At 42.1% G+C, this 21,757-nt stretch overlaps 2 protein-coding genes across 2 annotated transcripts; both read right to left on the minus strand.

Annotated features, from left to right (window-relative positions):
• Positions 1–6,017: 6,017 nt before the first annotated feature.
• On the minus strand, positions 6,018–8,241 carry npm3 (nucleophosmin/nucleoplasmin, 3). Its single transcript, XM_080507934.1, has 5 exons — positions 8,104–8,241; positions 7,856–7,941; positions 7,584–7,703; positions 6,905–6,998; positions 6,018–6,620 (listed from the first exon to the last, which is right to left on the minus strand). The coding sequence occupies exons 1-5, from the start codon at positions 8,174–8,176 to the stop codon at positions 6,511–6,513; spliced, it is 483 nt and encodes a 160-aa protein (XP_080364060.1). The 5' UTR covers positions 8,177–8,241; the 3' UTR covers positions 6,018–6,510.
• A 1,022-nt stretch (positions 8,242–9,263) lies between these two features.
• On the minus strand, positions 9,264–21,330 carry oga (O-GlcNAcase). The gene is made up of 18 exons (XM_080507593.1): positions 20,879–21,330; positions 20,481–20,532; positions 20,308–20,405; positions 20,088–20,218; positions 19,827–19,998; positions 19,623–19,721; positions 19,227–19,511; positions 18,950–19,108; positions 18,631–18,821; positions 18,277–18,546; positions 17,981–18,184; positions 17,420–17,594; positions 14,273–14,358; positions 12,959–13,063; positions 12,487–12,578; positions 12,202–12,394; positions 11,959–12,118; positions 9,264–11,718 (listed from the first exon to the last, which is right to left on the minus strand). The coding sequence occupies exons 1-18, from the start codon at positions 21,042–21,044 to the stop codon at positions 11,582–11,584; spliced, it is 2,775 nt and encodes a 924-aa protein (XP_080363719.1). The 5' UTR covers positions 21,045–21,330; the 3' UTR covers positions 9,264–11,581.
• Positions 21,331–21,757: the final 427 nt, after the last annotated feature.

The following is a 21,757-nucleotide window of genomic DNA, read 5'->3' on the forward strand; positions in this document are numbered from 1 at the left end:
AATTCCCCATTTTAATACATTTACAGCTCTGTGTTTATTTCAGCCATAACAATTTTGAAAAAAAGGTAAACAAAATAATCTTTGCCCGTTTTACAGTTTGGCCTATATTATTTATTGTGAAGATCTGACATATGTTCTTGTGCATGTTATGGCACAAATGTTTAGCTTGAAAAAAAGTGTGTATCCTTTGTGTGTGTGTGTGTGTGTGTGTGTGTGTGTGTGTGTGTGTGTGTGTGTGTGTGTGTGTGTGTGTGTGTGTGTGGCTGTGGTGTCCCATGCACTCGCTTGGTGAGAGTTCAGTCCTGCTTTATAAGTCAATGTGTGCTCAGGTGTCAGCACACAATCAGCCAGTTAACGTGTTTCCTCATACAGTACACTTGCAGAATGAGGCTCAGTGTGTGTGTGTGTGTGTGTGTGTGTATGTGCTCAGTGAGGTTACGTATAGGGTAAAGGGTGATGCACTGACAGCTGTGTTCTGTTGTGGCAGGTGTGTTAGGGCTGTATATGCATGAGTACGTGTGTGTGTGTGTGTGTGTGTGTGTGTGTGTGTGTGTGTGTGTGTGTGTGTGTGTGTGTGTGTGTGTGTGTGTGTGTGTGTGTGTGTGTGTGTGTGTGTACAGGGAACTGTGCAGCTGTTGTTTGTGTGCTTTTGCCAGTGATCTCTGGAGTTAAGGTGGGCACCTTTTCTCTCCGTCTCTCACTCACTTCGCTCAGCATTAGTGAATAATTCTCAAGTATGACAAATGTTTACAAATGCACATGTGACTGCCCTGCAACACTTTCACACAGTCGCAAATCAAACAGAGAAGAAAAAAAAAAGAAATACCAGAACTAGAAATATTTACTCATTATGTAATAATCAGAAGTCAGTTTTTGCATTCAAGCACTTTCAGAAAGCATCACTTTATAGATTCCACTATGTTTTGTTGTGGGTCAGTCTCCACGAGCGGTGCAATTCTGGATCATAAAACCAGCATTTGTTTAGCAGACGTCTCAGGCTGTGATAGATTCGATGGGTAGTAGCTGGAACTCCTTCTTCAGGCTTCTGCACTGATATTCAGGAGAGTCACACACTTGTCCCAAAGTCACTCTCGCATCTTCACAGTTTAAATTTGTTCACTGGGTCGTGAGGAAAAATGTTAACTCAGAGTCGAATCACAGATCTGGAGCCAATTGTTTTTCCGTAGCTGTATTGCAGTATTGGCCAGGTTATCACCATTTATGTTCACACACAAGAGGTTTCATTTTGCACTTCTTCTTGTTGTTGTTGTTATTTTAAGCCTGTTAAATCTATTTGAAAATCCAAAAAAACTTGAGGGCTGAAGTTCATTGCTTACTAATTCAATTTGCACCAGATGGCCGATGTTGGCAGAAGTGCTGGTCATTTCATTATTTACAGATTTTAAATCTATTGGGCTGAAATGGTCACTGATATACAGTGTTGAACACAGTTGATACATTTCAGGGATGATTATTGTCGTTTCAGCTGCTCCCTTTTACAGGGGTCACTTCAGCAGGTTACTGTAACCTGCACTGTAGACTTTGCAAAGTTTGAATGTAGGACGCCCTCACTGATATAAGTGGGATTCAAACATGGATCCCCTACATTCTAGATTTAACTGTCTCCACCAACAGCGGGAATAACTACTGTAAGCAAATGCACCTTGTCATATTATGAGTGTTACAACAAAATCTGTGAATTACTCCAGCATGTTTTTGTGTTATCCTCATATCATTATTTTAGTCTATTTTAGTTCCTATTTAGTCCCTTGAAATCAAATCTCCAACACAATGAATCTGTAGACTGTATTTACTGTATATTGGATGTGCAGAGTACTTCAGGGCAGAGTTCCCTGTATCTCAGGCCTTTGATGAATGTTATTGACATAGTTGCAATGCATTTGCACAGCTTGCAGCTTGTGTAACCATCCTGGTTCCTCAGTGATGAATATTAGAGGTGGCTGACATGGAAGCTATAAGTATTACAGTGAGAGGAATAACTGAGTAGCTATTAGTGTGGACATGAACGTGGTCTTCGGAGTCCTCCCGGAAACACGAACGGGAACACTGACAATATACAGAATAACGCAGACTCAGAGGCTATTCATCAAGTCTCACCTTCCTCTGATAAGGCCTTTGAAATCGGTGCCAAAACTATAATCCACTGTGACACACACACACACACACACACACACACACACACACACACACACACACACACACACACACACACACACACACACACACACACACACACACACACACACACACACACAGAGAGAGAGAGTGCAGAAACATCAAAGACTGTGGCCAATGTTTATTGATCTCCAGGTCTATTTTTGCTCCTGAAATCATTGTAACATGAACCAGTCGTCTGTCAAGTTTCAGCTCCAGAAACACAGGGAACAGTAAACAATGTATGAATATAAAATAAGTAATTACCAGAGGGACTGTGCTGTGCGAGTGCACTGAACCACGGGACATGTTTTTTTTTTAGTGGATGTGTTTGTATATAGGAGGGTATGGCAGGCAGATCTCAACCACACTGTGGTTTTTTTTTTAGAGACTCTCTGTAGAGAACAGCTCTATGAGTTTTTGAGTGAGGAGGCAAAGTGGTGCCAGCCGTTGCCATAGCAACTTTGGGCAACACAAGGTGACACACTGAAGTGCCATAGGTGGAAATTAATAAAGTGTCTTTACTCAAGCACTGCACTTAAAAGGAAACAATATTTCTATTCGCATATAGCTTTCATTATCAAACACTCCAGTATGTTTCTGAAGTGTACTTTTCATCGTGTTATACTGCCTTTTGTAGTTTTTTTAAGTGTGTGGTGGGACAGCTATGCTTAAAGCTCTAAGGTGATTATTGAGACGTAGTTCTTTTATATGTGTTATTTTTCTGCAGCACAAGCAACAATGGGCCACCTCTCCATCTCAGTTGGTTGTATGCGATATATTATGAGTATGGTATATGTAATGTATAAGTGGAGTGGATTGATGGATATGCAAATATAATGACATTTTTATATGTGAATCCATTTAGGTACAAATCTACAGATTTTGGAGGGAAAAAAATAAAATATACACAATCCCTCCTATAAGCAAACTAAAATCAAAGCAACAGCCACAAACCCATTTTGAAAATCTAAAGACAAATGGCTGGATATATGCGCACATGAGAAAAGTGGAACATTTTGCAGACAATGCAAAGAAATCCACATTGGCTGACTCATTCCAGTCACTGAGCAGAGTGGTCTTCTCCTTTGTGTGACATGGTCAACAGTGCTGTTTCTGTGGGCAGTCATTGGACCTGACAGTACTTTTTTTTTTTTAAAGGCTTTCCTCACTGCCACTTGCAATCGAGCATCACTGTATTTGTGGTCGCATACCAACAGCATTCATTTTGTTTTTGAATGAGCCAATGAATGTAAACAATGACTCAAAATCGGCTGGCCTTTATAATCTGGGATACAAAATAAAAACTAGGTTTTTTTCCCCTGTATTTTATGCTTCTTTGGAATTACATTTTGGGTTAGGGGATAGCAAGTAACAAAAAGACTGTCAATTAACAGGGAGCTGCAAAAGAATCCTCACGCTTCAGACCTGATGGGATCAAAATAGCAAATTTTCAATCTTAAAAGTATTGTTTTAGCCTCAATAACTGAGACCGTGAGCTGGCTCCACGAGAAGACCAGTCAGCAGTGTTAAGTATTAAGACAAAGAAATGGAAAAAATCCTCTCTGCTGTATGTTCTTCTCCAATATTGCCACAGATGAGCTTTTCTAAGCTATCTAATGTCAGTGTGTGTGTGCTGAATCCAACGAGCCATTTTATTTGTGATAGAAAATGTAAATTTGACTGCAAAGTGCTTCAGCAAGAAAATCGATCGCCGTGTTGAGAATTCCCAGCCACCTCCAATCGTCGCTAATAAGTCAGTGTTTTCTTACTGCACAGAAAACATTTAAAGGTGGTTTTGCATATTTGAAGTTGCGAGTAGATTTGCAATTTTTTTTAATCAATTTTGGCCTTTCTAATGATTTTTTTGGTTTTCATATTTGCATTTGAATTGTGCAAAAGTAACCAATATCGGAGCAAAAAATGACATTCATAACAATAGACTTGTGTTTATGCTCCACGAGCTTCCAGGACTGACGGCACGTCACATTTCCTCATACGCTGCACACACAAGCATTTTTCTGACGTAACCTCTACATGAAGGTGAGAACTGAAGGCACCGCACGGCACCATAAAACCCTTATACCTAATAAAAATGGTGCAAAGGGTCACAAAACTCCCGCTCGCTGTAGACCGGTTGGATGTGGTTTATGAGTCAGAAAATAAGGAGCAGCAGCACCTGCTCTCGATGAAGGTGACATTAAGTAGTTGGGAGGATTGTTAGTACATTGATTTGCTGCCCGTCACGTGACCAACTCTGGCGTTGTGTAATTCATGTTTTCGTGTACGAGTTGAGATACTTTGGTTTATAAAAAGGTGTCGTCTCAATATACAGCAGATATAAAGATGTCATTTGGAGTTATCTTCCCGGTCTGTACCTTCCCTTCTTATCAGACTCAAGTGAAAGCGTGAATGCAATGGATTTTTTTTTTTTATCCCTGTTCACACAAAGCTGCCATCGAGAGCATTACATGGGGGTTATTTCTCATATTACCATGGCAGCGCCTGATTATTTGATGAGGACTAAAGTTGTGTTCGCGTCACCCTCTTTTTGACAGCTGCTGCTCTGTGATGTGCCTTGTTAATATTCTCTCCTACTATTTCTGTCTGTTACACCGTTGCTGTGTTCACACAGACGTTTACATTCAACCATAAATCTAATTCAGCATATTGAAGAAATATATTTTTTGGAGTTTAAATTGGCTTGTAGTTGAGGACTCACTGTGCTTTTCTTTCTTTTCAAACCAATTTATAGTTAAGTTCATCCTGTTTGGCAATTTTAGCTTCCCCTTTTCTTTTCAATAGTCGTCTGTCAGAGGTACCTGCAATTGGACACCAGCATTGTTCTATGTCTCAGTGGTGGTCGCAACGTTCCACCAAATAGTTCATCAGAAAACTGAAAGTTATCTTCCTGATAAAATATTAAGTTTGCTTCTCTTCAGCTGTATTATAGAACAAGACGTGGCGATCAAGTGCAGTAGGTCTGGTTCAAAGGCCATAATGAGGTGGACTGAAACGGCTCCGACGACCTGACGGACCACTCAAACAATAGATCACATGCAGCAAGCAAACCGGTGCTCGGCCCCGTATGGGTTCAATGTGGCGACAGTGGCGAACGCACGAAAACACCATCAGGCCCACCGTGGACTTTTTATGGGTGGCCCACTTTTGCCTTTTCACCACCAACATCCAATATAAGCCCAATGCAGGTCGGCCTTTCGAGGGCCGAAAGCTTAAACTCGACTGGGGATTATCTGTAGCGAACACTCGCCACCCCGACAGGCCAACTGTGGAACCAAACCAACACTGAAATGGCTTCTGCTGCCCAGATCCACACCATCCCTTCCAATTTGGACTCAATTTCTCCACCATTTGCCTGAACAGGAAGAGCAACTCATGGCAGCCACCATTAAAAAACAAAAACAAAAAGATTTATGTTTATATCATCTACCACAGCCTTATTGTGATTGTGACGACACCATCTGCCTTAAACTTGCCCTCATTTACCGTCAGCCTGGCCAATATGTTCAAAGAACAATTAGCAGAATTACAGTTTATAGTCATTTAGGGTCAAAAATCACATGAAAGGTTAAGAGTCCACCAAGATAAATGATTTCTCACATCATCAGAACAGATGAAGTCTCTTGGATAACCAATAAAATATCAACAGAAGCTTCAGGCACTTCCAGAAGCCTTCATGACACAACAAGATACCCCATGACCCAGAACACAGAGGATCTGCCCTGAGACACTCAGGTTACCCGGCTGATACAAGACTTATGCAATGTGTTGAACTAAAATGTTTAATATTAGAATTTTCAAAACATTTTAAAACACACTTATTTAGGATGCATGTAAGTACAAATCTTCGTCACCATAGAAAAACCATCCTGTGCAAGTACAAATAGTCTTATAATTTAAGATCTTTAATGACCTATGTGCATTTATGTATTTCAGGTGAATTGAACCAATTGTCTGATATAAAATTTTGATTTCTTCCTTGAGCGACATTTTTTTATCAAGAACAGTGTTACAAAAAAAAGAAAAGAAAAAAAAAAGTCTACTGGTGGTAGAACATCACCAGTGTGATGTATCAGGTATAAAACAGTGGGTCGTACTTTGTATCAAAAGCAGTCTTTGTGACAAAGAGCTCACAGTGGGACAAAGAGGAGAGGATTCCAATCCAGCTGTCGCCACACGCTGGGCTCATGCAGCTGTATGGAAGAAAAAATTATCTGTCTGTCTGGTGCAAAAACTGATTTTCTTAACACATCACGTCAGTGAGCAAGCCGTTCCAAAAAAAAAAAAAAAGAAGTCCATCAATGACTTCTGCAACTACTGCTGCCTCTGCTTCTTCTTTGCTGGCTTTATGGCAGGGAGGTCTTCTTCGTCTTCTTCATCCTCCTCATCGTCATCAGACAGATCACATTCTTCCACCTGTGAGGCTGACATCATGAAGAGACGATAATGAGCTATCAAAATTCAGTTTGTGTAACTATTTACGTAGCTCTTGAACTCAAATGAAGATTAAGTAGTTAATTGTTGAATTTCATTTTTATAAAATATAAGTTTATGAGTCATTTTATTATAAACTCACTCAATGTACTTTATTGATTTCAAGTTTTAAATAAAAAGGTTTATTATCTATATAAAAAATGTACCTTGTTAATGCAGAAACATTAGTACTGTAAGGTGACTGCAATAACTGGGGGGGAAAAACTCATCTTACCAATAAGATGCAGCCCACTGACTGTGAGCGGTCCCGTCCCAGCTTTGAGACGGATGGTCACCGGCGCTTTCAGCTCAAATTCTCCTAGACTCACCTGAGAAAATAAAATAGAAAGATGAGACACCAAAAAGTGTTTATCGTGTATTGCAGAAGACTGAAGAGAGTATATAAGAGTTCATGCTTGGCATTACATCTGAAAAAACAGATGGACATTAATGGATCTACTTCATTTATGTCAAATAAAAAAAAAACTTGTGTCTACACATTTTTCATTGCAGGAAAAAAATTAAAGAATAAAAAAGTCCGAAGGGATGTTTGGGACTTCCAAACACCGTCCCCTCTGCCTGTGCGTCAGGTATCTGACCTTCAATGCAGCATTTTTTTTTTAGCAAGTACTAGGATTTTTTCCTTATTTTATAAGTAATAATTAAAAAAAAATATACAAACCCTAGCATTTCCAAATAATTTAATCCACCGCACAAGCCTACAATTTATCCACATCACTATGCGCTGTACAGTCAAATAAAAAAGAACTCATGAGGAAGTACATACAAAAATAGGAAACATGTACTGAATGGTTCACTTTAATAGATACCTACTTTGTATTGTATATTTGGAATACATTCAGATAAGTAACTTAAAGTTGTAGCTGAATTATGAGTGCAGTTTTGACACAAACCATGGGGAGACACTTGATGTGGAGGTTGGCAATAGGCACTGAGATGGTCTTCCCTTGGTGGTTCATGGCTGTTACCTCCACGACATTATTCTCTTCCTTTGCACCTTCACCGAGACACACCTGCAGAAATCAAGACACAACGCATACATCCTTTCCCATCAGAGTATTGATGGTGCTTCTCCCCATCAACATACTCTTACTGAATCAGTGAGAACTATTTAACACGTGGTTAAGAGGTGATACAACAACTGAACTATTAAAATTGTACATACTGTTCTAAGTTCCAGGAAATGTTCCAAATCCTCCTCTTCATCCCCTTGGAAAGTGTAGAAAGGTACCTTGGAGGACAGCTCACAACCTGTTAAAGAAAAAAAAAAGAAAAAGAAAACCCTGGATTACACGGGTCGCAGTTTGAAGGCAGAAAACATCGCGACAGGGTTTTTTGCTGTGGGAACGTCACAGGAGACCCACGTGTGCGCCCACAGCGACGCGCGGATTTTACACTTTAAATGCTTCTTACTGAATAAAAAACTCTCCAGTTTCGATGGGCCAGTTTGCCCGATGTCGGAAGACTCGTCGTCGATAAAAGACATGTTGTGGAGTCGATTGTTTCAGGTTAAATGTCACCGTTTCACAGCCAAATGGATCCCGTTGCACCAAAGAAAACAAGCGCGTCGCGAACAACTTGCATGTCTCGTACGTCATCACTGTGCGCCTGTGACGTGTTATGTTTGTGTTTTGGCCCTCAGTTCACTTTCTCAGCAGCCAGAGCCCCTGAATTATGCTTTGAACATGGATTATAACGCCAAGCACATTTAGGCAAGGTCGACTTCATAAGGAGAAGAAATATATTAAAAGGGGGAATAAATAAAGTAAAAGCTTTAAGATAAAGATAAAATAAGTTAAATATATTTATTAGAATGAGCAAATAATGTTTCAAGGCCTGATCTAAAAAAAATGAGTGTAAGCAGACCTCAAGTTTTCAGGAAGTTTGTTCCACAGGTTAGGAGCGTAGGAAGTAAAACCTGCTTCAGAACATTTAGTAAACCTCCTCCCGAGGACCCCAGCCATCTGGAGGTTTCATATTTTACAAGTATGTCTGAAATGTAATATTTTGAAGTCAATCCTTTGACACACAGACAGCCAGTGCAGAAATTGACACTCAGGTGTAATGCGCTCCACACATTGTGTTGGTCACGACTCTGGATGAGCTGCAACTATCCAACATTTTTTACTGACACCGGATTTTATTTTAATTGTGCCACTTTACAAAATATGGCAGCATAACTTAAGCGTATAGGATGTGGCAATAAGATGCCAGAGGATTTTACAGAGATCCAGCAAATTAAAAATTAAATTTAAATACATTTATTTACAGATTTTCTTTAAATATATGACAATAGTGTTTAATTCTACTGTATGCAATTTCCAATTCATTTTCAACTTTGAGTAGCCTATATTCAATTACAAAACCAAACTACTGCTGCTATTCCATAATATATTGTTTTTCTGAGGAATGTGTTCTCCATCTTACTTATGTGATAAAACATTAAGGTCAGAATGTAATTAGAAGTTTCACTTGTTGTGGATTACAACTTTGAAAGTTATCTCCTGTTTGGAGATTTTTACTCCTCAAGTACAAACAAGCGCACAGAATAATTACGCAACCAAAACACCAAATAAAAGTCACTTAATATGATTTATTAGTTTTTCACTTAATGTATCTTACATACAATTTTTACAATGGTAAACTGTCACTTTATTGACCTCTTCAACCATTAACTGAAAATGTACAAGGAGCCCTTTCTTTCAAACACTGTCCAGTCTTATTCAGCTTTGTTGGCAGCAGAGAAACTGCAGAAATGAACGATAAAGGAAAAAAAAAAAAAAAGAACAGCTGTGAAAGTTTTGCTGCCACTTCAGCTGCAGAACAACAGTTGGCGTTTCACGCTTTGCTGGAAGAGCCAGGTGGGACGGCTGTAAAGGGCGGTGTAACGAGGCCAGTGTTGTTTTCCTCGAGGTGAAACAAGGATGGCCTCCACTTTCAATAAAGGCGTACAAAATAAAAACACTTTATGATAGACAGCGTCAACAGACCGTCCAAATGCAACAGTATTATGTTCATAGTGGTGAGCGGCATGCTTCTTCCTCTATGTAGCATCAGATGAGGTTATTCTAACGTCTGCCACGGCAAATCCAATACACCTCATGCACATCGTAAATAAACAGCTTGGAAAAAAAACATCACATTGGCAGGCAGCTACTGAAGAGCAACTGAAGATCTTCGTGGAACCAACAGAACACTCCTATCTCTAAGTCAAAGTGCATTTTTAAATCAACTATATAGATTTACACAAAACAAGAAATGCATCAAAGTACAAAACATTCAATTATTTATTTTTTTTGTTTTGCTCCAATGGACTCTCCACTGCAGCTAAGCCAGTACAGGGAACCGGCACTACTTCAATGACCTCAACGGTTTTAAGGGCACTCGCCAAGATCTGACTGAGGATACATTCAATTCTATACAACAGTAAAACTAAATAAGAAGTAATGGCGGGTAGGAAATGATTATTTTACAGCAAATGCTGCAGTTAGGTCTTTATATGGTGGTGATGAGAAAAAAAGAAAAAAAAAAGTAGGAGGCTCGTTTTGAAGATTATAACCAGTGTAATTATTACTACATTTTAGTTTTTTCCCCCAATAGTAGATCAGAATAGTTTGGTCCCACTGAGAACTGCCATAAGCAGTACTGATTCTACTTTTGAGACCTTGAACAACAGAAGTGTGCAGACAGGTGAACTCAACGCTTTACTGACATAACAGAAGGAATTAAGATTAAAAACATTTAGTAAGTCCTGCTACACAACTTGCGACACGAGCGTCAGTCTGCTCCAGGTTTGCTAAACAAGTTTTGTGCTCACGTTTAAACATGTGACTGTAAGGCTACATTTCTACAAATACGAGCAACGTTGAGTTAGCACACCAAATAACCCCGACCATGTCTGGCTGTGTCCGAGTGACGCATTAGGGAAAAACCTGGACGCAAGAGACGATAGGTCTGCAAAATAATCCGAAAAACCGAAGGCAGCGAACCAAAAGGCAACAGCTGAAGAGGACATAAGCAAAAAACAATTACAGGATTTAATATTAAAAAAAAAGGAAAAGAAAAGGGAAACAAAAATAGGCTGAGAACCATGTTTGTAAACCTGTGGAAGCTTTTCTTTTGCTTTCCAAACGTCCACGTCAGAATTTCAGCTAACTTCCAAGCCAAGCTTTGAACAGCTCTCACTAAATTGCCGCTCCGTGGCCGAGTTCTTGTTCAAGAGAACCAAACTTACGAGCAGATTCTGAGTTCCAGGTTTGTTAGAAATGACACTTAAAAGGCCTCAATCTCCAAGTCCGTCATAGAGCACATAGAAAAAAAAAAAAAAAAAAAAAAAAAAAAAATGGCAATGAAAGGTAAAGTCATGTAGCACCTCACACCCTGCATGAAGGTGCCCCATTTATGTCAACAGTCGGCATTATTTCTCCCTATCAAACCTGGAAACTGCACATATGGGTAGTAAAACTCCCCTCATGTCACTCTGTATTAGGGCATGTGGTATCCATGAAATGGCGCCTCGATTAAATCAGAAAAAGGCTCATGTAGATGTCGCCTCCTTGCTCTATATTGAGGTATATATGAGAAGTGGGACCTTAAAAAAAAAAAAAATCGATTTCACCTTACGACTACCGATTGCTCCGCAGATCTATGAACTCTTGATCAGTTCAATCCAATAGAGTCGTAACATAAGAGAGCGGCACGGGGCCTCGGTGTGCCACTTCTGTGCTTCTGTACACAAAACCTTAAAAAAAAAAAGAGAAAGGGTCTCCCAGGGCGGCCCAGATGGTCATGTAGTATAAAATCAGCATGAAAAAAATGTTCTCATGAAGGTGAGCAAACACGTTTGAACTGCTTGAACTCGCTCCGTTTGCTCTTGTCGCGGGACATTTCCTCAAAGGCTGCGTCCCATTATGATGATGTCTTTGGGAAAGCCCTCCATTTTGGCCACTTCAAAGCATCCCAGTTTACTATAGAAGTCCAACATCCGCTTATCAGTCTGACGGACCTTACAGAACGCACCATGAGAGCCTGGAAGTGGGGGGGGGAAAAAAATAAATAAATCAAAAAGTCAGAACACTATGCTCAGTGAACAAGAACGTGACCATTATGACACAAAAATCTACCGGCCTCTAAAAGAAATAATAATTGAGGCAGAAAATAAAAAGATAGTTTACATTTGCCATCACAGAAGCTTGTTATTTAGGTAATAAGCCCAAAAGAACAATAAAGAGACTGACGAGTTAGACACTGCAGGTGGCTGCTACCTACCATTAGCCTTCAGGGAGGATAATAAACATCCCATCATGCTCTTTGCCACACTGGGGTCAGTTACTTTGGCGTGAACGTCAACCTTTATAAGAGACGGGAAGTTGGAGAGGAACGAATCGGGCAGGCCCTCCTCCTCTTCGTGGAAACTCAACATCATCTTCTGCAAAAGACCATGAAGCAAATCCAACAATCAGAGACAAAGTGAGAACTGGTGGCGATCTTAGGATGGTTCTGGGATCATACTTCGGCCTCTGTGAGGTCTTTCTCCTCGTCAGGTTTGTGGTACTTCTCCTGCATGAAGGGGAGCCAGCTCAGCTGGCACTTCTTGTCGAAGGGTTTCACGTCGACGGTCCCAAGAGCGTAACCGCAGATCCCGTCTTCATCCTCCAACACGAAGCCGTAGTCTGAGCTCAGTGTCAGGAGACCTCCGACCAACCTGCCAGGTAACATGGAGAATGACGTCATCTATGTACGGCAAAGGTGAAACGTACATTTTAGTCAGAATATATGAATATAACGTTGCTTTACCGGTCTCCTAGGAGGTCAGGATCATCATCAGAGAACGGTGCGTCCTCCATTCCTTCAGAGTACATTTCTTTACAGATTGTGTAAACTGAACCCTACAGAAAAAGAGGCACATACAGACTTCACTGCAAAATCTGAAAAAAAATTATGAAAAATAGCTACATCGTGTATTCAATGTCTGATCGCATTTTCAATATTTTAAAAAGACATTTCTGGAACGGAATTAATTCTGAGTGAAATAAAAAACAAGCTTCATGACAAAACTCTAGGTGTAAAAGTTGTGACAGTCATATAGAGTTACGTTTCTGACCGCCTATTCATCATGTGTGGGCAATACGCATTAGAATACCAAAAACGTTAACGTCCACGTAACGCAAGTCACGCCGACACGAGAGCCGAGGTTCAGTATTTATGAGGGGGACTCGGCCTCCCACACCGTTGAAAAATGGACGCCAACCTCTGCGAGCAATCTTACCTCGTCTTTGGGGAAGTACGGCCTGATGGAATAGATTTTGGAGGTTGGCAGTGACGGCGGAGGCTGGTAGAAAAGATCGTTTGCCCCGTCTATTGGCAACAATCTCTGTGGGTATCAAAACAAACAGGGTCAGGTTCACCGAGGCGAGGTGGCGTGCCGTTGTGGCTGACAGCCCTGCTGTGTATTTGCTCAGTTGACCCACTGTCAGCCCAAAAGGAAATACCCGACGGCAGCAAAAGTGCTCTTGAGAGACGAACCGACAGAAAACGCGTCGTCCTGTAAAGTGGGGTTCCTCGCTGGTCTGACAGTGGACGACAAGAGCAAACCGCACATCTTTCTGCTTTTTGCTAAAGGAACGTGGCACAACAAACACATACACATTTGCTTTTGGAGTATAATAAATGAGGGCTGCATTTTGGTCTGACCAAGGCTTTACTGACTGAAGGAGATGCTCCTTTCCCTTTAGTTTTTTTAAAGTTTTTTTTTTAAAAGGCATCGCAATATTTCGCTGCGCAGGACCCTCCTGTTGAGAAAAATAATGATGCTGGCGCAGGAAGACAGAGAAAACTCCAGGAAAAAAAAAAAAAAAAAAACAACCCAAAGAGGGAGACTGGGAACAATTTAATGGAAGCTAACCGAGTTGCTCAGTAGCACATGGACTGCCAGTGCAAGTCTCGACTGGAAACGATTCGACTGTGCAGGTGTGGGGGGGGGTTTTTTCATGGAGTTTTCCCGTTGCAATACATGCTTGCGTATCTCGCTGGCGCTGCGATGCTTTTGCGTGCGCTTGCAAAGGGCTGACGTGGTAATTTGCGCGCTGTGCTTTTCCTGCAAAGAAATGAGATGTCATGAAAATAAAAACCTAGCCATGCTCGCTTGCGCCGCGTGCGCCAGGGAAAAGCAGCATCTCCTTGGACAGTTGCTGAAAGAAACTACAAAAAAAAAAAAAAAAAGAGAGAGAGAGAGAGAAAATGCGGTGCCAAACACTGTGGAACCCCCTTTTTGGGGGGGGTGAGGACAGGTTTTCAGGTCCCCCATTCCCCTCACACAAGACGGATGAATAAATTTGAAAAATCCCCAAAATAATGCAGGGGGGGGGCGCAGGCCTCTTTGGCTTTACAAGTTAAAGAGATTGAACCTGCATGTTATCAAGCCTGACCTGATGCAATCAGCTCACCTTTGACAGACCAAATCCCTTCATACCTTCGCATATATCACCATTGTCTTCTTTGCTTACAGCACTCATTTCTTTTTTTTTTTTTTTATATTTTTTAATTTTCCATTTGATTGCTGTAAATTCAGTGCATTAGATACCTGGAACTCTCCTGCTAGACCTCCCCTAAAGGCCCAGGGCTCTTGGTCTCCTCTAAGGAATTGTGCTGAGGACTGACTACGACACCCTGTTAGGAGCAGAGCCAAGCGGACATTGTTACCACAGGATGGGGCTCTCTGACAAAGATGAAGGGAGTGGGGAGATGGGAATGAAGGGGGGAGGGGGGTAATATGTATCTAATAGCATAATCAGGTATAGTTAAATTTATTATTATTTTTTTAATATATATAAAAAAAAGGACCGACTTTGGATTACATTGGATTCGGAGAAGGTATTTTAGGATGAAATGGGGCTCAAGCACCTAAAGCTTAAGTTTGCAACGAGGAGCCATGCGCAGAATTTTAATTAAATCCTATCCTATCTGCACGCCTAAATATCAAAACCGTAGAATATTAAGGTCTTGGGATTATTACTGTATGTGCAGTTTTTCGTACTTTTTGCCGGCGTAAGGGTCATACTGTCTGAAAAGATGATGCACTTCTTCAATAGTACAGAGACCGCCAGAACTGACACCCATGCCCTCCATGAACAACAAAGGTAAGCTTTAGCTGCTGTCACCCCACTAAGCTCAGCACCCCGTGTGAAGTCACATTCTCATCTTATCTGCCTTGTCACATGACGAGGGAGCATGAGCCTTTAAAAACCAGGAGGACAGTATGATAGGGAGCAGGAACCCTTCTCGAGGTAAGAGGCCGATCTGCTCGCTATTAAAAGCCACAGTGAAGACCGACCAAAGACACTACAGGGACGAAGCAAATCATATCACTACAGTGCGTAGGGCTGCTAGAAGTCTGTACAAAAGTAGCTCACTGCTTCTCACAAAGCCTAACCCTGGTTGATGAGACGCCCTGTCATGTGACCAGACAAATGCGGCGCGTGTGCAGGGCACTTAACATTGCTTCGCATTTGAACCTCACTGGCAAGCCGACATGACACAACAGCCAGATGCACCCACAGGAAGGAATCCTCAACTTGGCTCCCCAGATTTCACAACCACAACCAGGAAGAAAGATCTCTTCCTGGATTATATCCACCCCGAGTCATCTATTCTGACTGCACACACCTATTGCAATCAGTGAGGGAGAAAATATGTAACTTATTCTTTTATGGGCCTTGGGTTGTATATACCAGCATTTATCACTGTCACAAATACCCCAGAGATGGGGGGGGGGAGTTACCACTTCAAAGTCAAGTGTACATTCCCTTGAGTAGGTGCATCGGGCTGGTCTGAGCCATTTCTATAGGCCTACCGACAGAAACAAAAAAAAAAAACAAGTTAGAGTGGATGCTGCCAAAGAGAAATTTTGGGAGTTAACACTTAGAATTCAAAACCCAAATCGCTGCGCAAAATGTGACTTCATCCAGAGGGCTGCTTCCTTTTCTCCAAATCAGTCTAAATACATTTAAAATTTGAGTCCAAGAAAAATAAAAAATGTAATTAAATTCATTTGAAACAGAAACAAAAAGACAACGCCTGCACTGCGCATACATCGGCCACTGTCGATCCAATAGCAGTAGAAACTTGTACTGAGGATTCTTCCATCTGTACATAGTGAAGGGAGAAAATAGTAGAAAATAGTTATTAGTAAGTGCTCTCAGTACAATAACCAGGGAGGTTGTGACTAAGTGCCGGCTGCACAGCGTTCACTCAGGGGGGAAATGTTGGGGCTTATTAAAAAAAATCTTTAAAGAGTGGCTGCGTATGTCAGCATTCAGGAAGTGAAGGACAAAGCAGTTACCACAAATAGCAAACAAAGTCTACATCACTGTACACGAAGTACTGCTTCTCAGTGATGGTGGAGTTTATATATATATATATATATATTTTTTTTTTTTTAAACAAAAAACATTTTTAACGTGGCAATGCCCGCGTGGGTATGCTGCCTGCTGTGTAGTATGTGGCCAGAGACCTCAGCTTTACCATAAAAGCCGGGCAGGACAGAAACCTGTGAATGAAACTGGGTTACAGGGAGTAACCTACAGGCCATGCTGGTGCTTCAGACCATTGAAAGAAACAAAAAAAACACTCCAAAGCAGATGGAGATGTTTTTACGAGACTGAATGTCACTCAAACTGTATACCAGTGCACCATCTGAAAGAATGAAGGAGAGGGAGGGAGAGAGGGGGAGAGAGAGAGAGAGAGAGAGAGAGAGAGAGAGAATAGTTTGTTTTTGAGGTGATGGATCCCACCGTGATACAGATCGAGCAGAGTTTAAACTTCAAACTGCCTCATTGTGGAGAACGCTCACAGTGAGGCCCCGTCATGAATGCAATAGCAATATTTTAAGTCCTTCACATTCAAATCTTTTTATTTCCTTCCTAAATCTTTATTGTTTATGCACCAGAATGGCCTTCCACAGTCAGTCAGTCGACTTGCTCTCCAAGCTCGCGTGCGCGCAAGGGCATGGAGGAGGCGGGCGGGCGGGCGAGGGGGGGGGGGATGGGGACTTCCCCTTGGCGCCCATCCCCACAGACGGAGAAATGGCAGCAAGTGTGTCTGTGTGGGAATGCAGCAGTGATGTTACTGGATACACAGCAAGCAGCAGTAACCCTGCTGGGACGTTCTCCACAGAGGCCCAGTTTAGATTTCATCAACACGCCGAAGAATAAAGAGGGAGGGAGGGATTTCGCAGTGCAAACGGCACATAGTCATGGCAAAAAAAAAATTGAAACAAAGAAAGAAAACAATCAACATGACTGAAACAGATCAATTAAAAGAAGCAGAACTACGGAGTGGTGGTGCATTTGAAAATACCTGAACTCAGCTGATCAATACCTGAATGCAATTGTTTAAAACTACAAGTACGAGCTGCAGATTCTCAGCCTGAATACAGGTCCAGAGCAGAATCATCAGCAGTTGTGCCGTTTTAAAGCCTCTGATCAGGAATTCTACCATCTGCAAGACAGGCGGTGAAATATGTGTGAGGCAATTTAAACTTTTGCCTGATTGGATTAGGTAGCTTTGGACTACTAGAGACAAAAGGAGTCCATGCAGCTAAATACGACTTTAACCTCATCTGGATAATTTCTAATGATTTGTGTGTCAATGAATTTCAGGGAACTAAAGATTTGAGGCTGTGCCACTGCTGTGTAGGACCAATGTCCCATCAAGTTCCCCTCATACATACCTAGCCACTGGACAAAAGACTTGACCATAGAAATGATGCTCTTGATGTCCCAGATGTAAGGGTAGAGGTCGTAGAGGATGGTGCGGTTCGCTGTGTTAGACAGCCGCGTGAACATCTGGATGACCGAGCAGCACATTTCTTCAAACTTCTCAGCTCTTAACTGCCATTCTGCGACCTGCATCATGTAAGGCAAAAAAAAAAAATAAATAAATAATAATGTTAAAGGAATGCATACAAGAATTCAAATTTAAACTGTACATCTGAAATTGTTTTGACAAGGACTTGGGACGCTTTTCTGAGTTCAACATTAACTTTAAATCAATTGGTAAGACTTTACACTCAATACATGACCGTTTCCTAGACAAAGCCACAGTCAACATGGTGCACACATACTCCATTTAATGTGACTACACCCCCCAATGGGCAGAATTGGTACTGCGCATCCACCATTTTGTTTTGATCTGCAGTACAAGCAAGTTGAGTTATTTTACTTTTCTTTTTTTTTAAACCAACACAGCTTTCCCTGAATTCGTCCCGTGTAATTTTCTACAATCCACCCACCTTCTCGGACTCTTTCCTCTTGCAGTTGACGCTGACGACGCTGCTGTTTGCTCGGAGCCAGTTGAACTCCTTTAACATTTGCACGGCCTTGGGTCCATGTTCGTAAGGAAGGTAGAAAAGCTCCGCGAGCAAGCACAGATCCTCGATTGTGAGCGGCTCGGCTGTAAACAGTTGCTTCTCGTTGGGCCCCGGCACAAAAACATCCTGAGGACAGACAGCGGCAGTAATGACTTTGCAGTCAAATTCAAAATCTATTTACGATGAAAGGGAAAAAGTATATCTAGGAGACTACTCACTAGGGTTTGGGGCACCTGTTTGAGCTGATCGTCTGTCTGCATGGGTGCAATATCACTCCCAGAGTCCTCCTGGATCGATTCCTCGGGAGACTTGGACTCTGCCAGACTCTCTTTGTCAGTGTCCATTGGCTTGAGATCTTCAGAGATCTTGTCAGCCAGGATCGGACTGACATGCTTGTCCTCTGGCTCAGCTTCCGGTTCTGCCTCATCCAGCTTCTCAACCACCATCTCCATGGGCTCTTCATCTGAATCCTTCTTCTCCACCTCCTCCTGCACAGCATAAAAACAACAGTGGCACAATTGTCCGTCTTGACAAAAGCCTTGACGCCAGCTTCTGTATCTCGTTAGCCTTACCTCCTCTACTTCTTGAGGTCTTTTCGCCAAGGGGTGTGACAGGGGATCGAGACAGAGAGGAGGCATTGCTGGAGACATGATGGGCTGCTGGAACACAGTTGTAACTGTTGTAGAGGAACACAGTGATGGAGCAGCCATAGATGAGACATCGAGGACTGTGCTTTTGGCACCACTCTGAGGCACCTGTCGGCCTGAAAGAGAACAGTATTACTGCATTGCGTCCATCAGCCGGAATGCCGGTACTTTAAGTAACATTCCTAAGCATTTGATCAATATCAATATAAAACTGTGTATTGTACAAAAGTGAAATTGCATTTACTGTTGTACTGGTGAGGCACACCAAATTCTCCGAGCCACTCGGTGAGAGCCAGTTTGAGAGCAAGTTGTGGGCTGTACAGCATGTCTGTCTCCAGTTCTTCGTCACTGCCTTCATTCTCCAACTTGATCTGGATGGACACGGTACTGTCCTCGCCATCGGCTAAAAGACGAGGAGACACGACACCTTAATGAACAGCGTGCTTCGTGGTACAGCTGACGGATTCGCAACTCAACTTTGATCAAAACAAAGCGCGAGACGAATCAGGAATGATACTTACTCATGACCACGTCCTTTCGTACCCCGTTCATATTTGACTTGTACCAGGTAGCCAAAGTGTGGATCGCCACAAAGTTGGACTCAAACTCGCAGTTGGGATTGGTCAGGACTCCCTTTAATCTGGGGATGAGTTCTGTGGAGCGTCCCTTGTATGGACCCAAGAAGAGCCTCTTCTGGTCATAATCATTGGCATGAATATTGTCCCAGATTACAGGAGCTCGCCGAAGGATTTTGGATACCTCTTCAATGGACTCGACCGTGATGTCTTTCGACACCACCTTGGGGCCTGTGACGAGAACAAGAAATTCTGGTTAACCTCAATAGATTTGACACCAATCCTACATTCTTATCAAAGTTGGTGCTGTTGGTCATATGGCAATCAACCATTTAGAATTACCTGTCCATAGCACGTCAATGCCAGGCAGCAGCTTCTCTCCTACTGTGTGGAGGTAGGGTGACTGAGAGACATTTGGGTAACAAAACGTTCCACAATACTCTGAATTTTAAGACAAAGAAAAGAAAAAAAAATGCAATAAACGTCAACTCGTCAAAAACAGCATGTTGATGTATTTCAATAAAATCTGGAAGAACGGTGAAGTACCTGTGGGGCAGAAAAGGAACGTCTCAGGTTCTCCCAGATATTGAAAGATTTCGTTGGTGATGGAAACCTGAGCGTGTGCAAAGGAGCTGAACACTTCTTTGTCAGCAGGGCACATGTTGTGATCAATGTCGTCAAAAAGTAAGGCAAATGACTTGCAGCCAAAGTGAGAAACCTAAAACAGATGAAAGAGAGAAAAATAAGAATTACACTTGCCAACATGTACAGTCATTTGGTCATTATTGTCACACTTGATTGCAATACCTGATCAAGTTTCCTCTTTAGTGCAGAAACCTCTTTTTGATTAGAGAAGGTGATGTCCAGTCCAGGAGAAATGGCATAAATGAACTCTGTGCCATACTCCTTCGCAGCACCAATTAAAGTCATGAGTTGTTCTGAGAGATAGAAAACAATGCTGCATTAATAACCTGTATAAAAAAATGTGCAAACTATCCTTTATCATTGGCGTCAAATTATCAAATACCTGCTTCTTCTACGGAGTACAACTCTCTCCAGAACATTCGGTGTTTGTAGTCGTCTTTGGGAGCGTAAAGGTATGTATTCAGTCCCCATTTCTGCTGCCTGTCAACAAGAAAGTTATACAGCACCAGCACAATTCAGACACGGAAATCACAATGATGTGCAAATGCACCATACCTTCTAAACAACTCTTTCCTCTGCTCCATTGTCCATGGTCGACCATAGAAACCTGCAGGAGGACACCACAAACATTCAGTTGTCATAATGGGCAGTACTGTGTGTTCTGCTGACAGCATCATAAGGATGTGCACGTTTCTATTGTTTGGCCTGTTTTAACCAATTAAATCAGATTGGTACAGAAACTTGAATTTTGTCTAAATGTGGAGATAAACTACAACCAGGTTCTGGATAATATTTTGCAATATGACAGGAGAAGTGGTCAACGTTCTAAACAGGCATTGCTTGAATTATAACTCAGGACTGTGGCAGCATTTCTACACTCTGATCCTTCACGATCATCGAATAAACCAACGCCGATATAAAGATACACTTGGGGGGGGGGGACTAAATAATACCTTCCACGACTCCACTGATGAATTTCCTGAGGCCCAAGGGCTCCACGACGATGCCGGATTCCTCCACCGGGCCAGGGGCCTCCACACAAGCCTCTCCGGAGACTGGGCTGGGGCTCGACTCCCCGTCCACCTGCGGCGTGTCTAACGCCTTATCCTTCTGAACCATTGTCGCGGATTCACCTCGGTTCCAGGCAGACAGATTATGAGAGCCGGCGAGAGCGCGGAGGCGATTTTTTTAATGCGGTTTAGCGCGGCTGTCGCGCCGAGCAAAAACCTGCGAGAGATAAATCGCGTCACCGCCTGTCGTCCGCTTTGCGCAGGTTATTAGCGAGTATGTCGACTGAACTCGAAATTAAAATCAGGTTGTACAGAACATCGTTCGCGTTGGTTAATATCTGACGAAAACGGCTAAGTTGTTTGGTTCTACTCGGCGCATTCTTGTCGTCTCTTTATGGCAGATTTAACCTACTTTTTTCCTCCTCCTTCTCTTCCTGTTTACACCAAGTGCGCATGCTCAGGGGACCGGCTCGAGCCGGTTCACTCCGGATCTGCGTGACAAAACAGCGCAAAGATGTCAAACTGTTAAAGAGATCGTACACTGTCCAACCGCGAAACGACACCAACCACCCAAAATTGCGCACTATGAACTGTTTATTTCTGCTATATTGCAGAAGAAACTAATTACTAATCATTTACACTACGTTTCGTCGGAATCTGACAGAATTTGCATACTAAGAAATGCAATAATTAGTATAAATCCGTTTATTCAAGACCAAAAGATTTTTTAAAGTTTTAACTTTGTGACTTTTTGAGATCAAATGTGAACTTGGGCGTCAGTGTAAAACGCCAGGTTACACGTTACCTGTGGAAAGTTCGCAA

This window comes from Blennius ocellaris (assembly GCF_963422515.1).
Source record: "Blennius ocellaris genome assembly, chromosome: 13".
In the NCBI taxonomy this organism is placed as follows: Eukaryota; Metazoa; Chordata; class Actinopteri; order Blenniiformes; family Blenniidae; genus Blennius; species Blennius ocellaris.